Here is a 17,465-nt window from a genome sequence, read left to right as displayed (position 1 = left end):
GTGAGGGGTGGAAGGTTGGTACCCTAAAACGAGGATCATTTGAGAAATTGAAGTGTGGGGATGCAACACAGTGTAAACATTGTACAATTGTTATTTTGAGAATGACCGTTCGATTGGTGAAACATTTATTTTACAAGGATGTGAAATTAATAATTGTATCACATACTTCAAGCCTGGCGACTTTCAACGATCACAAATTACGTGAAACATGTTGTAAATGAACCCATCAATGTGAAGCCCAAAAAAGAAGGCAATGCGGTTTTCAAGCTTGTGTTATGTTATAAAAATAAGCAATAACAATTAGTTAATATAAAACTATATGTTAAGAATTGAAGGTGCATCATAACTTATTGGCCACCCGATATTTGACTTTTGCAAACTGTTTAACAAACAGTTCCAAAACTCTTGATATTTCTTACCTACTACTATTCCATTTTCTGCATGGCATCCTCAGAATGCCATAAGCATTTTTTTCCAATAGACAAAATAATTCGTTAATATTAAACACATAATCCTGTCCTGTTCTTCGTAACATTTATGGAGCAATGTATGAGAGTTTTCTTTTGTTTTTTTTCCGGAATGCCAAGTCTCTAACTTTAGAATTGCTCAAAAACGTGACGTTTGAATAAACATAGCTGAGCGTGTAAGCAGCCTCTTTATAGATCATGTCTGTCGACAAACTTTCCCAGCAGCTTTCCTTCGTGTTGTTCAGCTAGGAAATGTTAGCGCTAGTGAATGCTCTGCCCCAGTTTTGTTCCATGCTAAATGAAGAATAATTTTGCTGCCACTTGACACACGGCATAAATGTTACTGACAAGTAACACGTTGGATCTGCAGCAAGGCAGAAGAGGTGTGATATGCTTCACGGGACATTTACTATATGATGTACTCGGGTACTCACATATGTAGAGCCCGGATTTTTATGTAATATCAAAGTATAAAATACAGGTACATAGATATGTAACATTAATTGATAAAATATGTACCTAAATATGTATTATCAAAATGATATGTAGCTAAATATGTAGTATCATAGAATATGTAATATTAATAATAATCGAGTATCCAAGCAATTTCAAGAATTCTGCTATTTATTTTATTTGGACATATTCAACGTAATTTTAAAGTCATAAGTTGCTCAAATTAAAATTTGTATCAAATTTATAAATTCAAAAAAGCACAGCTATGTGCACATATTTAAGAAACCAATTTTGTCAACTATTAATTACTTTTCACATCGCAAATTATTGTAGAATATGTAAATGTGTACGAGGACCTCTTCGTAACTTTCGAAACAAATTGTACGAAAAAAGTGTCTACAGAAAGAACAATCGAATGAAAATACATAGCTACTTGATTGAGTTGGTGTTGCAAGTTCACTTTATGCACAGTAAAGCTAATCGAAACTGGATCTACAGTTTAAAGTGGTATCCGAACCACTATGAGCTATGTATGGGCCTCCCCGATGGCTCAGTGGTAGCGTCGTCGCCTTTTTTCAAGGGCTCCCGGGTTCGACATCCGGTGGAGGCCACATGGCACAGTGGTTCGGATCCCACTTTAAACTGTAGGTTCAGTCCAGATTAGCCTTTCTGTGCATAAAGTGGGCTTAAAACAACAATTCAATCAATCAATCAATTCAGTCTTCAAAGTGTAGCAGTATTAAGATGATCTTTATGTAATCAAGGCATCCTAGATTCGTTTTACAGCGGCTCACATTCCAGTGTTCAGCAAATGTAGTTCCAATTAGCTTATTTGTGCCAAACTTTGTTTTGTTCTTTGGCTGACTGGAAAAGGATATAACCGAAGTTAGTGAAGTATTCTATCATTGTGCATTGCGATATAATGATATCATTACTTTAAATGAGATTTAGTCTTTTCTACGTGCCCCTCCCGCTAAATCCGCCAATGACATCAGTTAATGAATGTTTATTCAGAATATTGCACGTGGCTGTTGAGTTTCTGATTTAAGCCCACTTTATGCGCAGATAGGCTAACCGGGACTGGACCTAAAGTTTAAAGTGGGAACCAAACCACTATGGGCCTCCACCGAGTATTTCACCAATTTCACTAATAACCAATATGGTCGGCAATGGCGGAGCCGATCGGTCACTCGCCGAAGGTGGAAAAGTGTGTTCACATTGACCCTCTTCTTCGGTGGCTTTGCCGACGGCGCAGGGACTTACTTCCTGCCTATTCCAGTCCGTCACTGGATGACGTAGAAGCTCAATGTCAAGGTCTGTCCGGATTCCCAGTAGGTCAGCGCTTTCTCTCAGCGCCTGTTAAAGGATTTCGCCTTCATGATAGGACACTTCTCGTTGCCTTTATGTTCTAGTTGTGATGCGGTTATGATTTTATTTCTAACCTGTTGTCAGCAGGGTATAAAATTATGCTTTTGCGCCTAACTGTGACGCTGATATAGTTTCACCCCTATAAGAAATGACCTTGGGGTGTAAGGGGTGACCTTCCACGTAGTACACCCAAATGTCAACCTCACTTCCACGTCAGTACACCCTGGACTGCAGACTAACGAGGCTCTGGCGACTGGCCCCATGGCCAGTATAATTTTGTTTGTGTTGTCCTGTTCTTTTGTCCTTATGTGTGCTGAGTGCCCCTTTACAGCCTCAGCTTTTAACAGAAGTCAGAACATTTTAAATTTTTTAGTTATGCAACGTTAGAGTTGTTATTTGTAATGATAAGGGGCTGGCCCCCATATTATATGACGGGAGCTAAATAGCCTAAGTGCTGACGCTCCCAAAATTTTAAATTCAAAATCAAAATCAAGAAATGACCTTGAGCAGGTAAAGAAAGATAAAGTTTCCCATGAAGGCACATAGAAGAAGGAAGAGGTATAGGCTCACATATTCACGATCATTTTTGGTGGTGAAGTTATCAGTACTAAGCTCCAGCCACTTTTATCTCCCCAGATACACATCTATTTGATGCTGGGTATACCCCAGAGCCGCTTTATGCAAGAACAAGGCCGGGAGAATTCCGACCTTAGATCACCCACCCAGGTAATCGAACAGTAGATCACAGTGCTGACCACTCCGCCGTGGAAGTCGACGTGGACCACTGCGGCCCTAATGTCCCCTAGGAAAGCCACTCAAAAATTAAACACCCTTCTACATAGTACTCCATAGGGCAGTGGTCTTCAACGTTTTTCCTATAGCGGGCTGGCCTCCTCGATGGCGCCGTGGTAGCGTCGTCGCCTTGTAATAAATGGGTCCTCGGTTCGATTCCCGATGGAGGCACATAGTGGTTCGGATCCCACTTAAAACTGTAGGTCTTGTCCCGATTAGCCTGACTGTGCATAAAGTGGACTTAAAACAACAAATCAACAACAACAACAATCAACAATCCTATAGCGGGCAATTTCAACATTCTGTGAGGACCTGACGGTCTACACTGATCCAGGCAATTCACAGAGGAAGTGGTAGCTTTACAAATAATTATATGGTTTCTGTTCTTCAAGATACATTCATTTACTATACCAGTGGTTCTCAAACTGTGGTACGCGTACCCCCAGGGGTACACGAACAACTTGAAGGGGGTACGCGATCGGCTCGGAAGGCAAATGTTGAGAATACCCCACCACAACATATTTGCTGCGGGTGTGTAGTTCAGACTTCATAGCTTTAACACTCAAGAGGAAAATAAGGCTGATTTTGTCACTGACACTCTTATCTTTGTTTCATATGTTTTGAAATAAAACACTCTTTCTAAATCTATAATAGGCTAAATTCGGAACCGAATTTCCGCTTGGAAGTCTCAGGTACACAACCAGACATCGAGAAACTGTGTCAGGATGTGGAAGCACATTCTTCTCACTAGAAACTCTGAGGATTTGCAATAAAATGAATCCAAAATTGTGCTTGATAGTTTGTTTACTAACTTATTTTTGTCACTTTTTTTCAATAACTCTGGAAAATAATATATGAAAATTAGAGTTTGTTATGTACTTCTTCATGTGCTTCACATTTTTATTCTTGTAAGTAATCATAAAGATTGTAAACGTTGGAACACCCAATATAATAATAAACGTACGATTCTAATGTTTATTTGTTTACCATCTTACCACATACAGCCCGAATGCCATGTTGCTCTATTACAGCTACAAGCCTCCAACATATGAAAAACGCCCCACCAATCAGGGAGCCCAAAAAAATTCCCAAACCCACTATTCGGATAAAACCTATGGCATTAGACATTTAGTTACGACTAAAGGGTACAATGAGAAAAAAGTTTGACAACCACTTTACTACACTATTTACTTGCAAAACAAAACATCAGCATGGGTAATTACTCGTAGCAAAGGACACTGACAAGTTCTGAATTCAGTGTAGGCTCTTCAACACAAGAAATAAGCATCATGAGAGAACTGTGATTGGTTTTTTTCTTCACTAGCATGTCAATATTCACCTTGAAGTTGGATGATGCTACTCGCAGACAGTTTTCAATGTGTGTGTCGGTCAGTCGTTTCTTCAACTACGATTTCGCATTTTTTCATTTTGGCAAAGATATGTTGGCAGACATAGGTGGTACCGTATAGAGATGCAATGAACAGGGCATGATTCTACAGAAAAGAGAATTGTAACGCTCTCACATATTTGGAGTAAAATTCCATCACACTGAAAAGGTTGGAGAATATCTTAAATATGTTATGCGACCTGAGGTATTGAAATCTTGTGGCGAATTCAGATCTCAATGCCGAGACAGTTTCAGCATACTTGTAACTTTTTTGAACCACCGCTTGCAGTATCTACCCACATCTAAACAGTTCCAGTCACTGGATCACATTGTTTTCAAGTGAGGTCTTAACGGGCCGCTAAAATAAATCCAGCGGACCGCGGGTTGAAGACAGTGACGGCGCCAGTGACTGGGGGGGGGGGAGGGGGCGACAAATATTGTTGGGGGCAGTCACATTGAAACGACCGAAAACACTATATATTTATATATATTACTTATAATAATAATAATAATAATTATTATTATTATTATCATCATTAGCTATATTCATTATGGTGTTTTGTGAGTGTCCTTTATTCAGAGTGGACGTTTACTGCCTAAATTTACTTCTTGATTACTACTTGTTTATCTCGGTATGATTAATTCTTTTTTTATTCGTGGGAACTGCCGCAAGTTGCGATGTTTGTAGTGATTTCAGCATTGGAAGACATTTATAATTTTAAAATTCATCGTCTTTCTTGAGATGAAACTACTGATATAAATATTCAAGTTATAAAATAATAATATAAATGACGGAAAAAAATACTTCGAAGAGTTTCATTTTCCTGTTTCGAGCAAAACATTTCAAATGTTCCGAAAACGAAAAGGTTCTTTCACATGCTGCATTGAAGAGAATACAACTAGAGTGTGAGCCTTGTGAAATGTCAATTTATACTTTCCTAGGATTTCGAAGATATCTAAATCCATTAAGTGGAGTACTTTCGTTCCATCTTCGTTTTGGGCAAAATCTACGTTAGACATTTCAGCGAAATGTTATCACAGGAATAAAAATCTGAAAAAGTTTGCAGTTATCTCATAATTCAAGAAATACTCTGACCCTGGTGCATCTCTCACTCTACCACTCCAACGTATGTTTGTGCTACACAATTGCAGGCACCTATGGAGTTCTTGGGAAGAAGTTCTTCGATTTTGATATGTACGAGGAAAAGCGAACCTGCTTCTAATGATTGAAGAGTGGCAAATCCTAAAATACGTTATTTTACCTGCCCGCGATACAAATATCTTTCTTGTTCTTATCTCGCAATGTATTTTGTTCCATCTGACATGAGTGCGAATACTTTCGCCTCTTCCACTTCCTGGCTTATTTTGCTGAGAATAAGTGTGCACTACATTACGCAGATTAATTTGTTTTGAATATAATTTTGAGTGTACATTGCATTTTAAGGTTCCAGTTCAATACCTTTCCGAATAATATCCCCTTATTTTGAAATTAACTTCAAGAGTATCGAAGAAATTCCCTTTGGTAAGGTTTACCTCAGAGTCATCATCTCGAAAATGAAAGTTGCTGAATAGTAAGAAACCGCGATGCATTCACAACTGACATGTAGTGTCGTTTTCTTGGATTACTTTTGGTCCCTGGTTCGATACCCAGTGGAGGCACTTCAATATGTATGTCCAGTCTCGATTTGCCTCAATGTGCATAAAGTGGACTAAAAACACCAAATCAACCAACCAACCAAATCTTGAATCACCTTTGAATGTATTTTACTAAATAGCGTTGTCACCAACGACCCACGATTAGAATAATTTGCCCGTACTACAGATGATTTTTTGTGGACCTCAGAATGTTCGTGATGTTTTAAAACCATCCACATTCAATGCTTTTTTTCCAGTTCTTAAAACTGGTTAAAACTTAGGTTAATCGTGACGATTACAGGACATAAATGAATGAGAAATGGTCTGTGGCCAGGTCGGCGCTCGAATCACACACACACACACACACACACACACACACACACACACACACACACACATATATATATATATATATATATATATATATATATATATATATATATTAATATATTAATATTTCTTACTCAAGTTGGTATAATAAGCAGGAAAAGTGATATCATGCAGAATACACCACTTAGAAATAGTGAAAATCGTCACTCTCTTAGAAATGAACTCTCTTATTATTCGATATTTTATTAACTTCAGTTGGGGGGGGGACGGGGGGCGAAGTGTCTGACCAGGAGGCGCCCGCCTCCCCTGCCTCCCTCTGGCGTCGTCACTGGTTGAAGACGACTGTCCTACAGACTGCATTATTGTGGGATAACAAGGCTATGGCGGCGCGTGTGTTTGTGGTGGTTATCTCTACAGTATCATCAATTCATCATTCACCCTCATCGTCGCGATTTGGCAAAAGTAGCTGAATAACTGCTCTCTACCCTTGAGTCATCTGGTGAGGAGTGTCTTGCATCCTAAGATTGTTAGTTGTTGTATTGATGCAGCGGAACTTGATAATATAGGTGGTTGCTCCTACTAACTGCTCTTGCGAGAAGGACAAAGAAAGGTGTAAAGTATATTAGAGAGTTGGCAACCATTGTTGGCATGTAGAACAGAAGAAGAGGCGAATCAAGATGTCCGAGTGTGATGAATGGAGCAAGTCAGCTGGTAGCCGTGAGCAAGAGCAGATGTCAAGCTCAGCCGATGTGAAGTTAAACTGTTTATTATTTTTATAATGGTTTCAATGGTCGGTTTTCTGATGTGAAATTAATCTGCTAGTCGAAGTAGACAATGAACTTAGCAAAATGGATCTTGTTGGCCGATGTTATGTAAAATTGGATTAGTATGGACGTCATTTCTTGTCCGCCAGGTGTAGAGGCACACTTGGAGACAATGGCAAATTCCTCCAAGTTCTCAGAAGCTGGACTTCGCACTACGTCAGAGAACCGTAGAATATTACGATTGATACGTAAAAATCTTTCGTTAAAGTTACTTATAAATTGCTTGGTTTCTTAGCAAACAGAAGTTACAGATTTTATTACAGGCTAATATGTTGAATAATTGAAAGTACGACAAGATGATAATTATTGATTGAAACAACAGTATTTACCTACCTTCAAAATAATTATTTACATTGTATAATTAATACTCACTCTACTATGTAGAATTATGTAATGCCTATTCTATTTTTTATTTGTATTCCTTGTCCCCATTCCTGATTTTTTCTTTCTAGATTTTGTCTTCCTTCCTGAGTCTTATTTCTTATTTTATCCTATTTAGGATTACCAGATCGCTGTAAGGGAAATGTAGGACATGCTGTCCCAAAATGTAGGACATTAAGTCAAAATGTAGGACGCAACACATTCTCAATGAATAATACATATTTCTATAGAACATGTTAGGAAGTAGTTGAAAAATGACGCTTTTCAGTTTTTGAAAATTATTTCCCAACGAATGTTTAAATGCAAAATTTCAAAACTTGCAATCATACTAATCAATGCACCTTTTACTACTTGATTTAAGTGGTACATCTCAGAGGAGACAATTTTTATCAAAATTTCAGGTTCAGTCAAACTATGTATTGATGTTAGAATGGACAGTCAAACTCGTTGAAATTATAGGGATATTTTACAGACTTTATGAAAAAATAATTCTCTCGTGAGTTTTTTGTGCTGATGGTAATGAAAGTACTCTCAACATTTGAATTATGACCTGTAATGGCAAACAAATATTCAGCAATTACTGTAATTTAAAATGGTTTCATCATGGGTAGTTTTTAGTTCAATAACAGGGTGTCTACCAAAATAATACATCCAGAAATCTTGACTTTTTCTGGACTTTTCTAGATCCTACTTAGGTAAAGTTGGAAATTAGTAATTAAGAAAATAAATATTTATTTAATGAAAATCCCTACAAAGGGGCTAGTTAGGATGAGTGGCGGATGCTTAATACGTGCTACCGTGCTATAGCACGTTGCTAAATTTGTTAAAATGAAAAGAAGAAAAAAGCAAATCTCACAGATGCAAGAAGTTTAATGAAGCCCCAAAGTGAAATGAAACTTCTCATGTTAAGAACCTCAACATTTACCAGCGGGGCTACGTATTTCCCTCACGCTGTTGGGGCTATAAGGAATAGCGTACCGTGCTAAAATCTCAACAGCACGTTTTCGCCCCTTTTTCATCACTCCGCGCATGAATACTGTACACCCCCACTCCTCAATTTGTACGGGGGATAGGGTCTCGGCTCGAGAAAAATCGTCTGCTAGCGTGCTACAGGAAGACTCAGCACGGTAAGTGTGCCATCTCAGGATAAGAAGAAAGTCTACGACAACCTATATTGCCTCTGTCAGAACAACGTTTTTTAATGTCATTTTCAAATGTTCTGTACGTTATCAGTGTAGATTTATGTAATGTTTGTAACATGTCGTATACAATAGCAGCACCTGCAAAAAGTTGGAACACGAATTGACACTACCCCTTAGCCTTTTATCTATTTCGATGGTAAGTTGTAAAGATTGCAACTCTGAAACTATAGTCCGTTCCTTTTTGATTCCGAAAGTGGATTCTGCTATGTAATTTATGTTTAGGAAATTTTAATTTTATATTTTATCTAAATTACCTGTTTTTAAATGCTAGAAATATATTTCCTTGTGTTTATGTAGCACTTCAATAGTCGAGAAACAAACTTACAGAGCTTACAGAGTACCGTTTTTTCCCCGCCTTCCAGACCCGAAAATTTTCCGCGCGGTTCTTTTGTTAAAATCGCGTGGCGCGTGAAGTGGTGGTCATTGTTGTGAAGGATTAGCTTTTTGTTGTTGTTAGAAGTGAAAGTGATTGTTTGTTAGTGTACGATGAATTCGGTGGATTATTTGTTGCAGCGACCTTTCTCTTGAAGAACACTTGAAGAAAAGTTGGAAATAAAAGCGCTAAGACGGCCGTTGCCAGATTTGGATCTATCGCAAAATGCAAAGGGAGGTAAGAACGCTATGTATAAAAGGCGATTTAATAGAAAACTGTACGATAGTGAACCATGGCTTTGTGGGTGTCAAATTCGAAATGCATTATTCTGTTTTCCTTGCATACTTTTTGGAAGTAACGATTCGTGGTCTAAAGGAGGGGTAAAAGATCTAGGAAATTTATGTAAATATATGAGAAAGCATAGTGAAAGCAAAAAGCACATGAATAATGAGTTAAATTTTCTCTCTCTCGGAACTGTCAACATAGCAACGCAGTTAAGCCACCCTTATCTAGAATCGCATAACGAGCAAGTTGAAAAAAATCGCCACGTCTTGTCAAAAATCATAGACTGCATCAAGTTCTGTGGAGCTTTTGCGTTGGCCCTGCCTGGCCGGCCACGATGAAGCAGATTCCTCCGCAAACCCTGGGGTATTTTTAGGGCTCCTTGATTTTGTCAGCAGTTTAGACAATGCTGTTAAAGAACATCTTGACAACAGCACTGTATTTAAAGGCACTCGATCTTGCCATCCAAGTTCCGGGTTGGAGTCTCGGCCCGGGTATGGGTATTCTTTGTAATACTTTGTAATAATGAAATTAATGAAGGGGCATTCACAAAGAATACCCATACCCGGGCCGAGACTCCAACCCGGAACTTCGATGTCGAGATTGAAAGTCGACCACTTAACGTTCGTGGCCGCAGAGCCACGTGTGTGGGTGGGGGTGGGGGGGGGGTAGGGGTCATTATAAGTACATGAAAAACAGCATCAGTTGTAGCACGCATCTTTGAAAAGTCACGAGCCGCCACTGGTTAAGATGAAAACTGAAGCTGAATTTAAGAAGAGAATTAGATCTGCTATTTCGTATTAATGCATCCTGAACTGTGTTTGGCAGACAAGCGAGGCTTTGGCGTCCTGATTCACAGCCAGTATAATCTTATGTGGGGTTTGTGTCGGTTGTCCCTATATGTTTATGACTATCCATTCATCCATCTGCCGGACCCCGTGGCCGAGTAGTTAGCACATCGCGCTGCGACGCTAGGGGTCCCGGGTTCGAATTCCGCTCGGGCATGGTTGTTCGTAAATGTCCATTCATCAATTTAATCATTTCATCCCTCATGCCCATATTCGCAACTTAGCCAAGAGGCACAAAACGCGAAGTAAAATAAAACGAATCAATGAATCAATCAAACCATTCATCCATCTTATCTTACCATCATTCATCCTCATCTTCGCGATTAGACAATGGGACAGAAGAAAGTGAAGTAAAATAAACTAAAGCAAACAATGAATAGCAAAAATTCTTGACCACAAGAATAATTTATTGCCTTTTTATTGACTTCTTGACCTACTTGTTAATATATTTACTTTTGCTTGACTACCATGACTTTCTTGACTGGCAGACACCATGAATAATTTTGTTATCTATACCCCTGCTTTACAATCAAATTGTATTGAATATTGAATCAGAATGGGCAAGACCTTGTTCCATCAGTATAAACCCTAATGCAAGAAATTCTGCTCAGGCATTGAACAGTGATGTTATCAGAAAGTGGTCCCAAAACTTTGTTCATTAATTGCTTCCGTTTTCCTTTTGTTTAATAGCAGGACAAACTTTTTCTATCTTTTTGGGCAATGACTGAATCAAAATAAATTTCACTATTGAGTTTGGAAGCGCAGTCCATAGACTTGAAACTAGTATGATTTTTTTCTGTTACTTATTTTCCTAATTAATATTATGTGACGCTCAAAATGTAGGACATTTATGATATTTTTCAAATTCCTCCAGGACGCCGTACATAAGGCTAAAATGTAGGACATGTCCGGGAAAATCCGGACGTCTGGTAATCCTAATCCTATTGTCTCTCTTGTTGATTATTTCTCCTGCTACCTTCTCTTATTCACTTACTCCTCCACTATCAGTGAGAGCGACAGATGAGAGAGGAAGAAGGTTCACGCCCCCTTTGGTTTACTAATCTGTCTCTCTCATATTAAATGCCACTTTCCCCCGTAAAATATTTCCGCCTCAACAAACATTCTTTTCAAGCGCCGACATTGTTTCCTATTCTCCATTTCTATTGCGTTTTCTTTATTTTTCTCTCTGTCTTTCCAGTCACAAACTTACTTTTTCTGTTCTTCGCTCTCTCTCTCTCCTATTCATATTTCCTCTGTTGCTCCCCCTGTCTCCCTTTTAAACTATTTATAATTTACGATGACCCATAAACATGAAGTGACAATGTTTCCAATACATATAGCTATTCCAGTTTGATATACCCTTTAAAAAAAATGAAACCATATTACAAAATTTTCTGGCGTCACTATTGAAAAGGAACGAAATTATATTTCCCCCCTCTCCGATTACAACTTGCAGTTTCCAAAAGCGCACGGATCAAAGTTACTCAGCTGACGGAGTGGTGATCACCGCCCGCTACGACACCAGGGTTCTCGGGTTCAAGTCCCAGCCTAGGCAAGGCTGTTCTTTGTGAGTGTACCTTCATGAATTACAGCATATCATCAGTCATCCTCATCGTGGCGATTAGCCAAATGTCGCAGAAAAGCAACGTAGAATAACCTAATTCAATTCAATCAATCAAAGTAACTGATTTCTTTAAATTAACAAAACACTTTTGATTCAGATTTTTGGTAACTACGAGATAAACAAAAAAAAGAAAATAGTAGCATTAACTATATTTGGTAATTTTGGCCAACAATTTTGGCAACTGTAAACAAATATGAACGATTACTATTTGGTGAGGCGGAAATATTTTCTGAGGGGGGACAGTGATATTTAAACTATTTTATATAAGAGTGACAGATTATTCGACCGAAGTTTTGGTGAACAATTACCAAAAGTAGGTATTCGGTGCTGGTAAAGAATTACTCAAATAATTTGATTGTGGTGAACAATCATTTCTTTGCCGCCCATTTAAAGAAATGTTTGGCTACCATTTTTCGATTATTGTTTTTTTTTTTCTCTCTGTGCAGTTCAATTTTTACCCGTGCACATTCCTGTAAAATTTAAGTTGTCAAAATGACTTTAAACGAATGGACTACGTAGAGATTTATTCTAAAAAATAATTTCTTTTGTTACTTAGGATTCAGCGTTGGAGATTCCCTGGGCTTCAAAGAAGCTCTGTCTCAAGTGGAAGGAAGAAGACGCTCAGTGGTTGGCGTTCCCACGCAGCAAATAGCACAGAAGGAAGCAACTCAGGTAGGCTACCAATTCTCTATCTGATAAGGGACCGGTACTTTATGTTATAACATATTTTTTATTTGGCATCAGATCGAATACTGGGGTGAGACCTTTACATATATGATGAAAATCAACCGAAATAGAAGAACTTGATAACACATATTTTATCAATTTTACGTTTTTACAGCATATGTCTTCAGGTTTCTCGTAATAAGTCATATTTCTGTATAATTTTGTAATTGTCTTGCATATAATCGGTAATTTTATAATTTATTCTTCGTATAACGCAAGTTATAGTTAATAATATCGATGGCAGGATAAGGAAATTACGAACGAAGAAATTAAAAGCAGATGGTGTTTCTTTTTACCAACTACTACAGAACAATAATACCTCCTTTTTTATCCTGCCGACAATTGATAGCCGTGCAAACATTATTGAGGGAAAATTGGCAGGAAGTAAATAAGTTTCAGTTGTTCTCATTTCTTTACCTTTTTTGCAAGTTGTGTGAAACCGGGGAAGGATATTCGAAGAGATCTTCAGTATTGCAGTATTTAGACACGGCGAAACATCAAAATCTGCCTAAAAAAGTTGTGTTTTTGAATTGATTATGTAGATTTACCAAGGCTGTAGCAAGCTGCCAATTATGATTTAGTTTCCACAAAGGTGCAAAGCTGAGATAATTGCAGTGAACCTCACGATATTTTCAGTATTTTCCCCACTACATTCTTCGGTTAAAGGGATTCTGACTTAATTTAAAACCTCACCCCCCCTCTTCACCCTAGTGTATCTTCCCTGGAATATATGATGAGAAATCCGAAAGTACTTTTGTGCAAATTTTTGGCTTTACTGGGAATATTTCTGCCTTTTTCGGATATATTGTTAATTTTTCATGACATATTTTTCCATTTTTATGACACAATTACATACATATTTTACAGTTTTATAGGACATGAAGTCCCTGGCTCAGAAAGGTGTCTAAGAAGGTCATATTAATGGATGTTCTCGAGCGTGTACACCTCTGGTTAACCTTACTCGATAGCGTATAATTTCTGTTACAATGCCATACCTTCTAGTTTCGTTTTGTTTATATTTATTTATGTAATTTGGCCACTACTCCAATGCTCATTACGGTCAAATACTTCTTGCTTCACGTGATAATAAACATCATGTTGAGAAAGGGAGAGATGCCCGTCAACAATTTATTAATAATTTTGTACAAATGCGCACAATGTGTACACAACTTTTTCACGGTTGGTCTGTCTCTTTGTGCACATCTTGAATAATATGAAATCTGCCTTTTTAATATCAGAACCAACGTAGAAGTTTGACTTAACGTGACTTGAGATTTCAATATATCCAATCAACCGCATGTGAATGTCTCAACAATCTTCTTGTTTTTCTTTTTCCTCAACAATTTGCGACGGACTATTAAGACCTTTTATGTCAATAATGGGTATATCTTCTCATCATCATCATCATCATCATTTATAATGACTTTTTTGTAGGAAGCAATGAAGGGTTTGGGTCTATAACATAGTAAGTGACATTTTGGTCATTTCTGAGTTCATTAAGAAAAAAAGGTTATTAGAAGCTATACTGTAGATAAATTGTTTTCGTATTGTGTTTAAGAATTTCAGAAGGCTTCACTGAGTCCAATGCAAATTGTATAACATGGCAATTTCACTTGAAAACTGAAGGATGGCACATTTTACTTTGTAATTAAAAAATGACCAAAATATCACTTACCATGTTTTACACCCGAGCCCTTTAAATAATTTCATCCATATTTATGAAAACACAATCGAAAGCTCTTAGCTTATACCCTGTGGAAATTTTGGGACTATAGCACTGGTCATGTTAGTTACATAATATTAACTTATATCCTCAGTCATGGGCTTACAGGTTCCTTGTAGTTCTGGTTAGTGGTTTTGAACCTGCGGCACGCAACTTCCTATGTTGTGACTCTGAATTTTTTCTCTGTCCTCCAATACAGTACCGAAACATAATCTTTTCTTTACTGCATACTTTTGAATTTATTTATTGCTTGATGTCTTGCAATATTTTTGTTTGTTTATAAAGGTAGGCTATACCTGGTTTTACCATTTTTTTCATGTTAGCCTCATAACAAAGACTATCGTTTCCGTAACGTCCTGTTTCCGTGCGAGAATTCTAGATTTTATGTCCAGAAGCCTTTCAAATGTTTTTCTATCCGTTTGCGCCAAGTCGAATATTGAAAACTATCCGAACTGATATCGCCTACGTGGTGCCCTTCTCAATAACACTGCTCTCTCTAGAACAGTGGTTCTCAACCTTCGTGAGCCTACGGTAAGGTAAATTTGTTTTCTGAAGGTTCACTTGTAAATAGGTTTCTAATTTTTAAACTTTACACATTAATTCATATGTATCGTCCCTACCGAGACAAAGGGGCGTATCTAAAAAGAAAAATCCAACGGCCAACAAAGCCATTATTACTGATTTGCAAAAATGCAAACACACTAACAAAAAAGCAAGGCCTTTTAGCTATCTGTATGCTTCGACACATTTCAATACCCCTGAAAACAAAAGTACAATCAATCATAATGTATGAAATCAAACTTTACAATGCTCTCCTGAAAAATCAAGAAAACTGAGATACGCCTCTTTGTCTCGGTAGGGACGGTATCCTTGAAATTTAATATTGATAAATAAATTATGGCATAATCATATAGAGTATTCGTTCGATTATGTCAGGGTTGTTGACAAATACGATATTTTGTTTAAATTAGTTGAACCTCATTGCTGAATATATATGTTTGACAGTTTCCTTTCCTCTTGTTTTACAGGTCGCTACGGCAGCTCAAGGTAGAGCCAATAACCATGCGATCGCTGTTCGAAACCCGGTAGGATCACTCATGAGGCCGGTGACCCAGCTCCCGCCCTTCAGGCCAATCCCTCAAGACAGCCAGTACCCTACTCAAGTACGCCGGTCGGAAACCGTATCCAATCCTCAGTACGTAGCGGTCGGTCCCATTCGCAACGCCAGCCACTTGGTCGCTCACCAGGCCGCAATGCAAGCCATGAACCCCGTCAATCCTCAAGTCATCTTCATGAAGCCTCAGCATGCGATGGCTTCGATGGCGGTGCCTGCGTACCAAGGGCTACCGTCGCCAATATCCAGGATGGCCTCTGCGAACTTCAAGCCCTTGCCGACCTCGCAGGCGCAACCGGTGCAGGCACCACTAGCTTTCAGGAACGCTCTTCAGAACTCCATGGCTCACTTCATCAAAGCGACTCAGGTGTCACCGGTTTACAAGCAGCCGACATTGTCCAGCAACACCCTCTCCCTCAGGACTCTTCCTTCGGGATCGCACATCCAGAAGATCTCCCAGGGTGCAGCACCAACGCTGGAGAACATCGCAATCAGTCCCGAGGATGTGCCTCTTGCAAGCGCCATCTTGGGACACACCATCAAAGCCATGGCTAAGGCCTCTAACCTGAGCGTGGAAGCTATCAGTGCAGCGCTGACGTCAGGCAAAGTAGCTGCAGCGTCTCTACCGATGGTAGTTCAAGCTCCTACCGCCGCTACTACCACTACCACCCCGTCTACCACTACAACTGCAACTACCACCACTCCTTCCCCCGTCGTTCCTCCAAGGAAATATGCCCTGGCGAGTCTTTCCAAGGTTATGAACGCACCGAAGGAGTACTACCCGGTGGGATACGACAAGAATTTCGACGACAACTTCGCATCCAGAGTTGAGCTTCCGGATACCTCCTTCACGTGTGGACAACAGAAGCACTTTCCAGGTCTCTACGCTGATGAGGATCTTGGTTGCATGGTGAGTCACGTACATGGTAACTTTCTGTCTACACAATAGCTTGATCACAATTAAAAATTCATCTCAAGTTTGACAGCACAAGTCTCCATTGAGAGATGTGGTTAATTAGACATCAACTAATTATATAACTCCCCTATTTTTTCAGTGAAATATCTTGTACAATGCTCAATAATACGCATGAATGAAATACGAGTATATATCTACAGATATAAGGAAATTGTTAACACAAAACATAAAATCTTATATTTATCCGAGAACATCAATCTCCTTACCAGATCCATACATGAAGCAGCCTTCTTTTCCCTTCAACTGTATTGACAGGTTTGTTATGGAAAGTCGATGGGCAGTTATTCCTACTATACAATGCTATACAGTGACTGTAACAACATTTTAAAAATCATTTAAGATTAGGTCTACTTTTGTAAAGAATTAAACGTCAAAGAGAACTTGTCCAAGGAATAAGATTCAGAATTCTTTATGATTATCTCGCAGTCTTTACCTTACAGCATTTTTATAGTCAATGTCCTCTAGAGTCTTTTACGCCAGAATTTGTGGTTCAAGATCACGCTTTCGGCTCTCCACCCTAGCTTCTCTCCCTATTTCCTCTATCTTTGCAGTGATGCCAGTGCAGTACAATGATTAAAGCTCTAGTGATCTGTCTGTATTCAGATAAGTTTTATTGCGCAAATACATTACAAACATTATATAAAATCTAGCAACTGCTGCAAGACTTGTTTCATTATTCAGTATATAAACCAGTGCTTAATTTTTGAATTGATTGCTCACGTACATTACATCTCTCTTTTATTCTTATACCTCCTCTGTAGCTCACGCTATAGCCTCTAGCCTCTCATAGTAACTCAAGTTTAATTTGCACTGTTTTGCTCATATGTTAAGTAATGATATCAGGTAGGAATCTAACAAAACTGTATAGTACGTGTACAGTTATTTTGAATAACTTGTGAAATCTAACCCCAACATTTAAATATAGTAGAAGTCGGTACTGTGAATATTGCACTTGCATGC

General features: G+C 38.5%; 1 protein-coding gene across 2 annotated transcripts in view; it reads left to right on the top strand.

Annotated features, from left to right (window-relative positions):
- mtg (mind the gap) overlaps positions 1–17,465 on the top strand; it is a 93,687-nt gene that overhangs the window by 65,578 nt on the left and 10,644 nt on the right. For both annotated transcript variants that reach the window (XM_083124708.1, XM_083124707.1), the window contains 2 exons: positions 12,523–12,638; positions 15,444–16,439. In XM_083124708.1, coding sequence (XP_082980834.1) covers positions 12,523–12,638; positions 15,444–16,439 — 1,112 coding nt within the window. The remainder of the gene's footprint in view (positions 1–12,522; positions 12,639–15,443; positions 16,440–17,465) is intronic.

Source organism: Lepisma saccharinum, chromosome 6, assembly GCF_977018435.1.
Source record: "Lepisma saccharinum chromosome 6, izLepSacc3.1, whole genome shotgun sequence".
Lineage (NCBI taxonomy): Eukaryota > Metazoa > Arthropoda > Insecta > Zygentoma > Lepismatidae > Lepisma > Lepisma saccharinum.
The sequence above is the reverse complement of the archived record's forward strand: the minus strand, read 5'-3'. Positions and strand labels throughout refer to the sequence as shown.